Source organism: Chaetura pelagica, unplaced genomic scaffold (genome assembly GCF_000747805.2).
Source record: "Chaetura pelagica isolate M959 unplaced genomic scaffold, ChaPel_1.0 scaffold82, whole genome shotgun sequence".
NCBI lineage: Eukaryota > Metazoa > Chordata > Aves > Apodiformes > Apodidae > Chaetura > Chaetura pelagica.
The window spans coordinates 3021778-3037548 of NW_009952990.1; the positions used below are offsets into that span (position 1 = coordinate 3021778).

The window sequence follows — 15771 nt, forward strand, 5'->3', positions numbered from 1 at the left end:
GCTGTTTATGTCAAGATAAAACAAAGTATTAGTGTGGTGTATGCTAGCAGTGGAAATGGATTGCTTGTATTTACCTTACATGAGTCTACTCCTCCTGTGTCGTATCCTGCACAGATCATATTCTCTGTAATACTGTATTCTGGCATCCATTGTTGGCACTTTTCATTTGAAATGAGAGGGACCTTTGCTTCTTGCAATATATCTGAAGTGGGACCTGATGAAAATACAAAGTTGGTTTACCCACTGTAATAAATATGTACATCCTGCTCAGAACACCAATGATTTTGGTCCTGTTCCAGCATGCTGGGCACACCACCGAGCAGCAGGAAGCCCTGCCTCACCGCTGCATAATTCAGGCTTATACCCCTGCAACACAGTCACTGATTAAATGGTGCTCATTAACTGAATCTTGTCTTTCATTTGTGTAATGGGACTGAATTTTGTTATAATTAAATCAAGATTACTAAAATCAATGACTGTGAACTCACTGTGGGGAAATCTAAAAGATAATTAAGGGTTTAGGAGCTTAGATTGTCTGATGTTTCCCCACTACTCATTGTGTAACTTTGAGTACTTAATGTTCTTATAAAAATTTCTGTTACTAATTCCTACCAAAAAAATTAAATGCAATTTTATTCTGAACATGTAGAAGCAAATGTGTACAAGTGACTGTGGAAGTGAAATGGCATATTTATTATTTCACAGAGACTACAAATCTGAAGCATGTGATATACAAACAGAACATACATTACACATTACAGCCAGTATTCTTGACTCCTGAGGAAAATAATTGACAAATTCTCAGAAAAACTAATCTTCCTCATTGCTCCCCCAATATCTGGAAATAAGATGTACTAATTTCATATTGACAAAAGTAGTCATCATAACTTCTAAGGGGACACAATAAGGTTTTCATAATTTAATGATCTTACCTGTGTTGTTTGTTTTTTTTTTAAATAAATATATTATAACTCTATTACTTTGCTTTAGAGAAGGAGCAGTGGAGGGGGGTAATTCTTAAGTTTTCATATGGACAAATACCTCTCTGAACTATTAGACCTTAGCAATGCATGTGGAATCAGGAGCAAGCTTGCCCTCTCAGCTTCATGCCTGTCATAATTTTCCAGGCAGAGGACCCACCTTCATGCATAATAGTACCCCAGCCAGCAACGGAGCAGTTAATTCCTGGTAAAAACTGTTGGTTTTTTTCTGGTAAGCAGATAGGTTGTATGTAATCTGTGAATGAGAAAAAAACAATCAATTTCAACCTCTTCCCCGTATTTAGGGTTTTTTAAAGTAACAAAAGAGAATGTTCAGTAGTCTAAACCCACATTTTGTGCAAGATATCCAAGAAGTATTGGACTGACTCCAGAATGATTGGTTGTAAAAAATGTACAGCTACCCCGTCACCCACATATGCTTAACACAGTTAAGAGTTTTGCATAATAGAGTAAATCTGGTTTATGGGAAAATAGTAACTCACCTGTATATTGCACTTTGTACTGAAGGTGCATGAGAGCAATATCAATATCTTTTGTATGCTTCATGTAATGAGGATTTATAACTATTTGGCTGATGTTTCGAACTACTGTTGAAAGCTGTGTCATATGTGATTGGTCATACAAGCCAAGAACTGCTTTCCATTGAGATGGTTTTAATTGCCTCCTAGAAGTTGCAAGGAATATTCACAATTATGAATGGTTTATGAAAATTCTGAAAAAAAGTTTGGTAAAATGCTGATCTAACTTCATGGTAATTCATAGCATTTGCACATTTTGTAAAAAAACCCAAAAATAATAAAAATGCAGTGGATGTGCTTACAATTTTGTGATAGTAATATCTTAAACATCCACATTAAAGAATTATGTGGTTGATTTTTTATTTTAAATTTCTAATACATTATTTATAAAGAATTAATCAGACAGTAGTGCAGAGGAGGAAAACACATTAACTAAATTCCTATGTTTTTTAAACATTGTAAAGAATACTGCTAACTGCCCAGCAGGCAATTAATATCTGTCCCAGTTGCAAAATTTTTATGGAATATCTAAAGAATATTAGGTCTAAAATGTCTCTGGAAATGGTGAAGCTCATAGACTCGGAAAATTGATCTCTTAATTTCTTAATTTAAATCTAAAAATATATGCTAAGACCAAATATTATGTAATCTGCATTTTTTTTTTTCTTGAGCTATGCAGGCTGTTTTGAGGCTGCATTTAAGTTAGATAACTTAATTATTTGCTATTTTATGTTCAACTAATTCATATTTTCAAAATATATTTTTAGCCCAATTGTTTTACTGAATTGGTTTCTGCTGATCTTTTAGTTTGACATCAAGAGGTTATCTTGCTCTAAACTAGGAGTGTTTAAGATAAATGTTCAGAATTTAAGTATGAAACTGCAAGCTCCCACTTAGGAAAATTCTGGCAAAGTCAAGATGATAAGAAGAGATTTAACTGAAAAGGAAGTACCACACCAGGACCAGGTGTGGATATATTTTGTGAAAACTAAGAGGTCTTGGCCCTTCTTATATTGTGTGGATTATATCTCGTGTCATGCAATGAGGCAACGTTAATCTATTGTCATAGTCTCCACTGCCTTGCTATGTAGTTATTTATAATTAAAACTCTTTTTTAATTTTGAATATTAATGTTTTTTTTTCTTTGGTTGTTTTTTTTTTTTTGCCATTTCAGATTCTATGTGTATTTTACAGCACTTGTTTTTATTATAGATGTTATGGAAGCAAACCCTAGAAAATATTTAATATGCATCACTTCTTCCAATGGTACAAATAACTCCATCTAGAGGATATCCAATATTACGTCATAAATACACATAAATCAAGGTTAATTCCAGTGATGCACAGTAAATCTTGATCAATCTATGGTATCAATCTATGGTATGGAACAGACAACACTGAGTTTACCTTTATTAGGTATGATGTTATCCTTCATCCTACCGTCAGAGATTGAGCTAATTAATGGAGACCCACAATAGTTGAGGTTTAAGTGGAAATGCTCAGTATTAATACCATATACTTAAAGTGCAATTCTTCAGTGTTCAGAAAAGTTTCCATGATTCTTTGCTTGAAAGAAAGGACTGAGAGTTTACCAGAAAGTAAAGGAGCCTTTAGCTTAGCCCACAATTGTTTCAGAACACAGCGATTAAACAGTGAGCTAGTTGTTATTTTTTTTGCATCAGTGTCACCAGTTATTCATCATCTGCTGCCTCCTTAGTGAACATGCACATAAAACAAGTGTTACATCCTCATTAAAATAAAAAAAGAAAAGACATGACATGGTTGTCATGTGGCCATTTCAGCTTGCTGTAAAGATGCCCTGGAGTCAGTGGAGAGGCACTTGTGAATTTATATTCATTTAAACATCTAGAAACTATCTAAAAAATGCCTCTCACCAGTGATTTCAGTATGATCCTTTGAAAGTGTGTTTTGTCCTATACAGGACTGATCAATGACTCAGGTCATACTGCAACCCAGGTTTACTGTCCACCATTTGGATACTTGCATATTGTGAGAGTATCAGACTGTGTCAGCTTCTGAGTGCAATGAACTTTACCCATATACACAGTGTGCTGCTGTCACCAGCCATTCATCACTGACAAGCGAAGCTCCACAAACAGGTCTGGAATTAAAATGGAGTGAAACTATCCAAGGCCAAGCCTCTCTTCTGGCATCACTTCCGCCAACAATCCTTGATCCATTGTTCTGAGTTACCAGGTGTTTTCCACAAGCTGAAAATAAAATAAAAAAGAAGTAAAAACTGTAGATTTTTTAGGGGAATGTAGATTGTTTTAATAAACCAGCTAATATTCTTTGAAAAGTAGGCTTTATAGTATCTGAACTGCTACTCAAAAATACTACTACTGTGGAAAAAGTTTCATGTTTTACAGCTGAAATCAAGTTGCCACTTTTTAACTTGGATTTAATGTGTTCTTCCCTCACACGTACTGGATTTTTTATATATGTGTTGTCAGTATAGACCCATCTCTGGTCTATGCTTAACTCTGAAAACAAAGACTGTAAATTTCCCTGTGCTCAGATAAATTATGAGTATAGCTTTTATAGTCCATACTCAAACCTTTCAATTCAAACTATAAACATTAGGCTTTATGGACCAAACAGTTTGATTTCTGTGTGAAATATTCCCAGGATATGTGTACTTACGTTTAATGTTACATTGCAGATGAACCACCAGGTTGTTCAAGCACTGTTCTCTGGAATGAAAGTGCAGTTAAATCACAAGAATCTGCATACTGGGTAACACTAAATGAATGTCAAATAAGCACATACATACATAGACACATACATAAATGTATATAAACATATATAAATATAAACACATTAGTTGATTTAACAGTATAAAACTGTTAAATACAGTATTTTGTCTTATATGCTTAAATTATTTTTTTATGTAAATAGACATATATTATATAATACTAAATGTACATATTCCTCTTCAATGGACACCTAATTTGTGTATGTTATGGAAATAAAATTAGACTCCCCTTGTGTTTTAGGGAAATGAGTAATCTATGACAGATTCTCAATAACATTGGAACTGCATATGGTATCTTTTCTACTTTATGAGATATTTTTAATAACTTACCACTAGAGATCAGTGTGACCAAAGAATTTAAAAGGTTAATTTGATATCACTGTATCTTTTTGCTAAGATTATAATTCACTGTAAAATATACAGCTGTATATACAGGGGTAGAAATTATTTAGCAGAGATAAAAAGCCAAAGTCTGAAGAGCACAAGACCACAGATCAAAACTACTCAAGGATTTCTGATACCCAAAGGTTTTAAGATTATCTTCATAGCTTGTAATGAATCTGAACACTTGGAACATTGTGTGTGCTAGCAATTTAAATCTGACACACAGAGAAATATATCAGAGAGGAAAAAAAAAAATAAATCTGCTAAAAGCTTGTTTGCAGTGTGTATTTCCACATATTTTTTAAATAGAAAAAGAGAAGGATACTTTAAGTGTGATATGGTATTATATATTCTTAACTATTTTTGCTCTGAATTTTTTCATCTTTTGTGAGAGAAATAGCACATGATGTGACCCAGCATTATTGAAAAGGCAGAGTGGTTCAAGAAGGGCAAGTGGGAACTGTAACTACCCCCTCACCTCCCCAGTGAAATCTTCATTAGAGAGAGGTTAAGAATGGAATATATCTCCTGCCCTGAGTAATCTCCCACAGTGATTTTTTACTTCAAGATAGATATGTAATTTTAAAGATGTGATTTAAAAAGTGGAAATCAAATTCTACAATTTCCATTCAAATCTCTACTGAATTCATATGGGTTCCCTTTGGTAGTGAGCCAGAAGTAAAGGAGGATAACCAAAAATGCATAAACCCACAGGAAACTAAGACCGTCTTCTGCATAAACTTCATAGCAACTAAATACTCTTGACCAAGCTCCTTCAGTTGGCTTTAAAAGGGTGGTCAGTGGTACTGTATGTTATTTCACTTCAATTCACCAGTGCTCAGCTGCCTCTTGGTCAGCACAGGAGAGTCCAAAAGGCAGTAGAGATATTTCATGTGTTGAATACCCATCCTGTGTGCCTCAGCGTCACCTATGCACCAGCATGTTGGGCAGATGTCTGGACTATTTGGGACATCTTTGAGTATGAACTTCACTTAGCAGTGACAAAAGCACTTATGCCAGTGTAATCTGCTCACAAATACTTCAAGGCAGGATTTTGCCTTGTTACAAAGCTATCCTGACAAGGAATACATTATCTAAGGGCTTCAAGGAAATGTTTTGCTGTCTCTGCCACCACATCACTCAAGTCATGTTGTATGTGCCCTCCTTTGCTTCAGTGGTACTTATGTTTGAATAAAGACTGAGATATTTTTGGGATTAACAGAGTGTAATTAAAACCTAATTTTTTTTTATTTTTTTTTTTTTTTTTCAGGTAGATAACATACAGCAAACCAAATTAAGAATTCTCTCCTACTTTTTTACTATGTGGTAAGCTTATATAGGAAACCTGAAAGAACATGTACTCTTGTAATTCTCAACATGGTTTCAATATTTTAGCAATTAGTATTTTTCTGCCTCAGTGCTTTGGTAGGATTTTAGGAAAATGTGTATAGTAAGCCCTCTTATAAGCAGAAATGAAGTAATTTTATTATTATTGAAAAAAAATATTAATAATGGCAAGCCTTTCTTCTTTTGGAAGTGTAATGTAAATCCCAGAACTTCCAAATAATATAATCCTGTGCTAATATTATATTTTCATTTAACCTGCAAGAAAATGTAGCAGTTCGTCTGACCCTTCAGAATCACTTCAGGTGATATTTGGACTTAAAAAGATTAGAATGATTCACTTCTAAATGTGGAGACAAATCCAGAAGTAGGTTTTGAGTGGGACTGATTCATCTAGGTATAGGTACCTGTCTGTCCTATATCTATATTAATAAAGTAAATGGATTATAGAGTGTGACTCATTGTATTTCCAGAACTGCCTTGATGGATTTTTTTTTTTTTTTTTCAGGTAGATAACATACAGCAAACCAAATTAAGAATTCTCTCCTACTTTTTTACTATGTGGTAAGCTTATATAGGAAACCTGAAAGAACATGTACTCTTGTAATTCTCAACATGGTTTCAATATTTTAGCAATTAGTATTTTTCTGCCTCAGTGCTTTGGTAGGATTTTAGGAAAATGTGTATAGTAAGCCCTCTTATAAGCAGAAATGAAGTAATTTTATTATTATTGAAAAAAAATATTAATAATGGCAAGCCTTTCTTCTTTTGGAAGTGTAATGTAAATCCCAGAACTTCCAAATAATATAATCCTGTGCTAATATTATATTTTCATTTAACCTGCAAGAAAATGTAGCAGTTCGTCTGACCCTTCAGAATCACTTCAGGTGATATTTGGACTTAAAAAGATTAGAATGATTCACTTCTAAATGTGGAGACAAATCCAGAAGTAGGTTTTGAGTGGGACTGATTCATCTAGGTATAGGTACCTGTCTGTCCTATATCTATATTAATAAAGTAAATGGATTATAGAGTGTGACTCATTGTATTTCCAGAACTGCCTTGATGGATTACAATTTGGAGTGCTTATTTTTCTGTATTGATTACAGAGAGAAACTGGTGTGCCAACTACTATGTACCCACTGGTGAATGCCACTTAATTCTAATTATTCTACATTATTATTATTAATTATCATCATCATTATTATTATATCATTATTAAATTTTTATTTTAATAATGTAGAGATTTCTAGATAAAAAATTTCAGTAAAAATAGCACTATTTATCATTTTGGCAGTCAATGTATAAGGACTCATAAAATTCTACTGAGTGCTAGCTAAGAATGTAGGAAGCATCTCTCTTGTTTTACAATAGATGGACAAGAAGGGAAGAGGAAAGAGTGAGTTGTCCAATGTTATACATAATTCAGCAGAGAATAAAACCTAGCTATGATTATAGTCCAGATCTCATAAAGAATCTTGTTGCCTCTCAGCTAAGGTTGAGATAGAAATTAGTATATAAATGATCACCACCATTCTTTAAACTATCCTTTGTATGAGGAAGAAGCCTCACTCTACTCACCTTTCTATAAATACCAGGCTGTGGTTAGATGCTTTGGTGATGTTGACAAATGGGCCATCTCCAGTGAATAATACAGTTGATGACATATTTACATCTCTGGAAGGAAAAGACACACATGCATATTTTTAGGTGTTTATCCCGTTCTACCGGTGGAGGAATATTTGGAAAATGGTTGTGCTGGTGGAATAAACTGCATGAATTTTTTCCTGAAGTCACTATTTTTCAGGAGATTTTTGAGGCTTGAAAATCATGTGGATTGAAATGCGACTCACCTAATTTCACTCTTAGATCTTATTCTAAGATGTAATACTACCATAATATTAAAATTATAATGCTATCATAATATTGAAAAGACACAATTTAATTGTTTTAATAGCAGCAGATTCTCAGCCTCTGCATTTCTGTGCCACAATGAAAGGTTTGCAATACCAATTCTTAATTTTGTGGAGATAAAACCTAGTATGCAAAATGGAACAGTGATATTTGAGCCTTGGAATATCAGAGTTTTGCTTGTTTAAGGGGGTGTAATTACATTTATACTATACTTCTGTGCCTAGAGAATAAATAAAACTATAGTTTATATAATAAAGAATCTAATGGAATAAATGCTACATTCCCTAGAAATTAAGTTTCACCTCACAGATCTGTTGCAATCAAAATGACTGTGAAATATGTCAAGAGTGTCATGTTTGCTATTCACCAGAGTAGTTTCCCTGAAGTTGGATTTACTCCTTAACACACTTTTTTTTGGTATGTGTGTAATGATGTACTTTTGAACACCAAGAATTCTGTGTACTATTGCCAAGATAAATTGTTTTGATGATTACAACCCACATTCTTATTTACTTTATAGCCCATTCTGCATCATATACTTTGTGATATGGCATATGGCCAGCCTGGAACATACAAATGTGCTGTGTATGGAGCAAGATAAGGCATAGGAGAGAACAAAGGTGTTCAATAGCCCTGCTGTGCCACCAGGAGAGCTGTATAGCCCACCCTACTGGAAAAGTAATCACTGCAGCATTTCTTAATCTGGAAATTACAAAGCCAACTTAATCCTGTCTCTGGATATATGTATCTAGATAGATGTATGTAATCTAGTCCACAGATCTTTTTCAATATAAACACTAGTATAGTAATACATTCCTCCAGAAACCTGACTTGACCCTGTAGATGTTCTGGAATAGTAGTGAAGTGCCAACCTAAGTAGGCAGAGTCAAATTTTGTCATGAGGAACTTTACAGAGACCAGTCTAATCAGTGAGCTATGATAAGTGCAAACGTTTATAAAAGGCACCAAGTTGCTTTCTGGGAAAGTGAGCAAGAGCTTTTAGCAGTGTAAAAAATGAACCAGCAAAACTTAGAGTATGTACATTTACGAATATTACTGTCTTACATTTCCCATGGAACATTATACCATAAAAATATAATAGATTAAATTATTCTGAATGCATGCATGTTTTATTAATTGCTGCAACAGATCCTGTAATAGGGCAGACACTGTAAACCTTCTAAGTCAAAGCTTCCACCAACTTCATAATACTTGTGAAGATCTCTTAACGCACCTCAGCATCTTCCTTCATCTTTTTCAGCAAAGACTGAGCAAACTATTTCCCACTCTTCTGCTTCCATCTGTATTTATTTTTTAAAATAAATTCTGAAATTTCTGGATTACAGTTTAGAACTTCTCTGAAACCACAGAAGTTTTATTAAGCTTCCTCAGCTTTTTGAAAGAAAATATAAGTCCGTTTTTGAGAAAATTTTCAATAGTGTGTTGAAGCACACACAACTGGAAATATCTAGGCTTTGTGAGTGAACACAAAAAAAATAATAATCTGCTACTCTTTTAATTAACTTATTAAAGAGGTTCAACATTTCTGTTAGTATTAGAAATTATACATTCTTCCTGGAGTTATTCAATTTAGCAACAGTAAACAGTTTGTCTTGCAGGTCCAGAAATGTAATGTCACAGACCTTTAATTTCTGTTAGTGGAAATGTTCTCCTAGAAATATTGCAGATTATGACAAAAATGGTCTTTAAGAAGCTAACCTAGTTAGTAAGTAAGCTTCATTCCATCCAACAGGCTCACTAGTCAAAACTTACAGAAAACTCTGAGACAGAGAACAGCCTTAGAATGTTCTTACATGCAGAGATACCTGTGCAGTAAGTTCCTCTCATATTATTAATCTTCATGTACCTGAATGCTTACTACATGGATCACTATAATTTCAGTCTTTATGTCTGCCTCAGATGTTCTCCGTAACAATAAGCAGTGGAACAAATGCTGAGAAAGATTCAGGTGATGTGGTACTACCATTTGTGATACCACAATCTGTGGTACAAAAAACAATCTTTAGAATATGGATAGAATTGCAATTTCCTGATTGCTACAGTTCTTTTTGCTGTTTGTTTTGAGTTAGTGCTGTGGGGTTTTGGTAGTGGGGGTGGGGGGTGGGGGCACAGTGGTGCCCACACTAGAGCAGTCTCTTCCTCAGGCACTGCACCTCGTGGGAGGGACTCATGTCAGAGGGATTTGTGAAGGTAACTGCTCTAGTTCCCCTGTACTCTTTCAGGGGAGGCAGGATGAAGTAATTTGAGCCTGGGAAGAAGGGAAGGGGGGGAGGTACTTAAGAACTTGTTTTCTTTTTTTTCTTGTTCTGATAATTTTTTAATATTTATATTTTTTTCGCTAGTTAAGTGGATTTTGCCCATGACCATAATTGGGGAGTGAAAACCTCCCTAGTCCTATCTCAATTCATGAGCTTTTAGTTGGATTTTCTTCTCTCTGTACCACAGTGCGGGGCAGGAAGGGGTGAGGGGATGCCTGATTGTTACCTGAGTGGCCTATCTGTTCACTGTTTAAAAAACCCAATGCATTTCTTATTTGAAGAAAATATATTCAAACATTTTGTAATTAATTTTTTAGTTCTCAGGCTGTGGTTTGTTTGTATTTTGTTAAATTTATGTGTGAATCACGTAAGTCTCCAGAGAAGGAGAATATTTGTAAATTATTTGCCTAAGCTACGTTTTATAGATGAACATGTAGGCATGCCTCCAGATTTGCTTCCTGTTTGGCACATATCACAAGGATTCACATATGTGATTTATTGAAATCTGTGTGGAACATTGCACTTTCTAGCCCAGCTACATAAATAATCAGGACATGCTACAGGACTCCTATCATTTCAGTCCTTTCTATAAATTAAACAGTAAATGAGACTAGCAAGTGTATAAGCAAGTAAATCAAAAGTAAATTGTCCCAGATGAACCTTTGCCTCTTTCTCTAATAAAGCATGATTTTAGGTAATTATTCTGTATAGGAGCATGAACTGTAGCCTACTCAGGACCTGTTATTACAAACAACCATTTAGTAACAAATATGGTGCCACTTATTAGCAAATCTACTGCTACGGGTGGATTAATAGAAGGCAGAAATAGTGTGATGCTCACAAGAGTTATATATACATATATACATGAGAATTTTATCCTATTCTGTAGGGTCAGTAACAGCAGGATATAAGAATACAATGTAGTTTGGATTTAAAAATACTTTTTCTTAACAATGGGAGTATGTAATAAACTGAGTAATGGAATTAAAAAGAAGTAACCAGGAAACATAATAGGAATTTTTAAAACAATACATCTGACTATAGAGACATACTGAAATGTATTGCCACAGAATCTTATGGAGACAAAAGCATTAGTAATTTTTAAAAGGTAATAGAAACTACCATGGAAGACTAAGTTCACTGAAGCCTATGAAATATAAAAATGTAAATTAAACCAATAGATCACAAAATTACTAGTGTCCAGAAGTGATAGAGAGAAAGGAAGTGGAAGAAGGGGAGAAAGAATTGGAGGAATGTATCTACTGGCCACTGCAAAGAACAAAGTATTTGACTGAAGAACATTTAGTTATAGTTTGTATGTTCTTATATACATGCATAAATGAGATGCCTGCATGTACCAATCCTGATTGTAATTTATGTGCATAGCTATCTGATATTTACGTAAATGCAGTACCTACCCTGTCCTGTTTTGAACCAGGATGAAGCCAATTTTCCTTTTACTGTTTTGGTTTTGTTGTTGTTGTTTTTGTGTGTGTTTTTTTGTTTGTTTGTTTTGTTGTGTCCTCCTAACTCTGTGGTTTTTACAATTAATTGATCAGGTCATTTACAGGAATCCTGCTTTGGTTGGAGACCAACATAATGAATTGCAAGCTTACAATTTAATTTGTGCATTACTTGGATGGGTAGCATTCCCTAAAATTCTCAGCACTGTAAGAAAGATATTTATTATTTAGCAGATGGCAGTGAAGTTGCATACACTGTAAGAAATGCCAGAATTTAAGCCATAAATTTAAGCATAGATTGAAAGATATAGCATGCTGCACTCAACCCTCCCCACCTCTTCCCTGGAAATTCTGCTGAACAGTGAGTGAAACCAAATCTGTTTTTCAGTCATATATTTCCCTCCTCCCTCCTCCCTTTAAGTATACCTCAAGAGAAATATGGCTTCCTCTCCCAACAGCTCAAGTCTCAGGAAAGGTATGAAATGTGCTGGGAGCCCAGAGCAGAATAAACAAATTATTATCTTGAATTTACTTGAAGTGAACATTACTAAGACAGCAGAGCAGCGAAGGCTGCTGTTTTTTTCCAGCTCTGCTCTCAAGCTGCTCTCAGAAAAGTGAAAACATAAATGATGAGATCAAGTGATAAAAGACTAATAAGTTCACATCAGTCTCCCAATGTTCTCCAATATATATCCTCATGCCTAATCTGCCATTTCAGAGTCATCAATCCTGTAATGAATGCCATTGAAACAGAGTTTGCAACACTTACAATTTTGTTGGCACACCAGAGTTCACTTGCCACAGAAAAAATACATTTGCCCTTTTTTTTGATGGTAAAGACACCAGTAAAATGATCAGGAAAACAGCAGTATGCAGACTCAACAAACCTGCAAACAACTTACAAGAACAATGAATACTTTTCACTCACCCTAACCCCAGCAGCTGGCAAATACTGTTTGAAACCTGTTCATTCCAATCATCTGCACATGCCAGGTGCCACGTGTTCCCAATTCTGGCCTGTACCAGCCCTTCAGTGCTTAGAGAACCATTAAGCAATCTCACTGTAGACCAAAATGGACAGAAGCATTTTAAATAGGTAGTAAACCACCCTCCTCCCCCCTCTCCCTACCCCAAGCAAAGAGAAATGTCATATAAACAATTATTGCCAGCAAAGAACAAGAAAAAGTTAAAATACTTTACAGTGGTAGTAAACCCAGCAACGCCAGGATGTTTTGTTCCCACAGGAAGGAAATGTTATTTTTGTCTCCTTCTATATCTCTGCCACAGGAGAGTTTCATACCCTGTATTTTTCAAATGTCTCACGAATAGCAAATAAACAGTATATTTTCCATCAACTCTAACCCATATCTTTTCTTAGCCAGCATTAAGTAATTTCCAGATACTGTGTGAAGCTTTAGCTACATGATGCTCAGTAACACTGATTGGAAATAAGGTTAAAACCAGAACTGACAGGAAAAATGGATTTTCCAGTTCCAATTGCCATGAGAATTGTCACTGGTTTTATTGCAGCTTTAGCTAAAACAAACACAAAAATAATAAAAGCTCCCTGACGTCCAATCTTTCTATCAAATTTTTTTTTTCCAGAAGAAAACACTCAGAATAAAATTACAAAATGCATTAAGTATTTGGTGAAAATTCTATGCTGTCAGCACAGTGAGTAGGGAAATTGGACTATAAGGTTTAAGAACATCAACAGAATTCTATATATGTGCCAGGAGCTACAGCTGCCTTTCAAGCAGATGACAGGTATTGCCAGCATGATTAGGGAAAAGCATACAACGTTTTTTGAGATCAACTGTTTGCCAGTATGTTTTGGTTTGTTTTGTTTTTTGTTTTTTTTTAATCCTAGTTGTCCAGAAAACCTTTTCCCACAAAAATATTTCCACAAAAAAAAAAAAAGTGAAGCATACCCACTATAGTAAAAAAAAAAATAAATTAAAAAATAGAATAAAAAAATTAAATCTGATTTTTAGGAATGCCTCTTTGTCACCCAGAACACATTAATGAAAGAAGTTATACACAGTGTTTAGTTAATGGTAAAACTAAGTCAGAAGAAATTTTGTAGCAGTCTTGAAAGGTTTAAGAATTGCTTGCACTCCAAGATTCTTCAAATTACTTTTGACACCCCTCCTCTCTTATACCTAACCTCTAATTCATTCTCCTTTCTCCTCATCAGATCTATGTGCTTCTCCAAATACATTGTTCGTAAGGAATAAGACAGTAATTGAGCACTCAACAGCTGCTTAACTAAAATATTAAATATTCTAGAATTCTGCAAAGGAAGAGATATCCTGTGCGTTCCCTTTGTGGTCTCTGGGAAATCTCAGAATTTGGAATATTTGGAAATGACAGTTTGTCTTGTTCAAGTTGCCATTTCTGATAAGAAATTAGTTTCAGGAGAATGAGCAAGATTTTTGGACACTGAAAAAACTCAATGTGAGGCTAACTAATTGAATTTTCATATTATTTTAAGACTTAGATTGAATCTGCCAATTTTTTATTAAATAGTTTTTTGGAAGCAATTGTCCCAGTCCTTTAACATGAAGTAATTTTTCATTAAGTACTAGACAACTTGTGGCAAATGAATCTTTAGGAAAATGAACATTATGCTGATGTAGGTGATAGTTGCACTGTTCAGAGCTCCTTTAGTGATGGCTGGAAGAACCTGCTCAAGCCCTGTTTGCTTAAGAAGAAGGTGAAATTAATTTTGTTTTATGCATTTCAAGGGAAGAATATGTTTGCAACAAAATAGCTAATTGCGCTAATCTGAGTATTGTATCTGAATCTTTGGACACACATATATTTATATATGTTGTATATGTCAATAAATATTTACATAAATATATGTATGTAAAAGACATTGAAATCAACAAGAACTGTCAGCTCATATCCAAAGATATATCTGATCCCTAACAGTCTTTAAAACAAGGGAAGGTGATGTGGTACTGAGCTTAAAAGCCTGCTTTTAACTGCAATTAGTGCTCCATAATAGATAGGCTGGAGGCTGCCTCATACTGCAGTTTGGCTTCATACCCACAAGACTATCTGGGAATTTCCATTAAGGAGACTCTTACTCTACACTGCAGAATTTACAGTGCTGTGAAACTCAAATTAATTACAGCAAAATGTGATGGATTTTGGAAATATGAAATGCATACAGACAGAAAGCACATAATGGGTTTCCATTTAATCTTGAGGCTACAAAGGAACCTCCTACCTTTTCCAGAGATCTTCACCAGCTTACATACCTGACCTCAGAAAAGTGACTTTGTTTTATTGCTCCTGATAAACTCAATGAGATAGTTCTGTAAATTGTCACGACCTGCACGCAGGTGCAGGAGTTTACTCTAGCTGAAGTTTTATGTCTGTTTTCCTAGGTAATTTATACCAAATATGCATGCAATCCTTCTCTTTGTATGAAGGAAATCTTACCACACTTTGCTTCATCAGAGCCATCTTCACACTGAGGTAGGTTGTCACAAAGGTTATACAATGGTATACACTCCCCACTACCACACTGATGCTCACCAATTGCACAAGCTCCTGAAGGAACACAGGAAAGGAATATTAATCCATACTGATGAGGAAAGTTGATGTCCACTAGAGATCACAGACCACCTCAAAGTAAAAAGAGAGTTGATACTATGCAGGACCTTTGATTTTGCCTTCCCTTCCCTCCTCTTTTTCAAAATACAAATTCTTTTCAGATAAACAGAAGCCAATTAAAAATAAAATCTATGATATTAGTAGTTTCTGCTATAATTAGCATTGCTTAGTTACTAATGTTCTTCTGTTATATGTAATAAACTTTGGAGGGATGAAAAAAGTAAAATCCTGTCAAAGGTCACTAAAGATTTAAAGTTCCAGATTTTCAGCACTCTCACAGAAGTTTAGAGACCTTAACATAAGCCAAGTCCAGCATACAAGTAAAGAGGCATTGAAAGCCAAGAGTGGAAGAGACAAAAGTAACAGAAATTAATGAGGAAACCATTCACAAAAATAAGATTAAGGTACTTCAGTATCCGTTATCTAATAAAAACAGGTCAGAGAGGGAATAAATATGAAGTTATA

At 34.7% G+C, this 15771-nt stretch overlaps 1 protein-coding gene across 1 annotated transcript in view; it reads right to left on the reverse strand.

Moving 5' to 3' along the window:
- The window catches only part of TMPRSS15 (transmembrane protease, serine 15), a 129961-nt gene that overhangs the window by 1631 nt on the left and 112559 nt on the right, over positions 1-15771 (reverse strand). The window contains exons 20-27 of the mRNA XM_009996512.1: positions 15133-15243; positions 12608-12740; positions 7605-7700; positions 4184-4233; positions 3576-3750; positions 1484-1665; positions 1141-1236; positions 75-214 (exon numbers count right to left, since the gene is read on the reverse strand). Of these exons, the coding sequence (XP_009994814.1) occupies positions 75-214; positions 1141-1236; positions 1484-1665; positions 3576-3750; positions 4184-4233; positions 7605-7700; positions 12608-12740; positions 15133-15243 (983 nt within the window). The remainder of the gene's footprint in view (positions 1-74; positions 215-1140; positions 1237-1483; positions 1666-3575; positions 3751-4183; positions 4234-7604; positions 7701-12607; positions 12741-15132; positions 15244-15771) is intronic.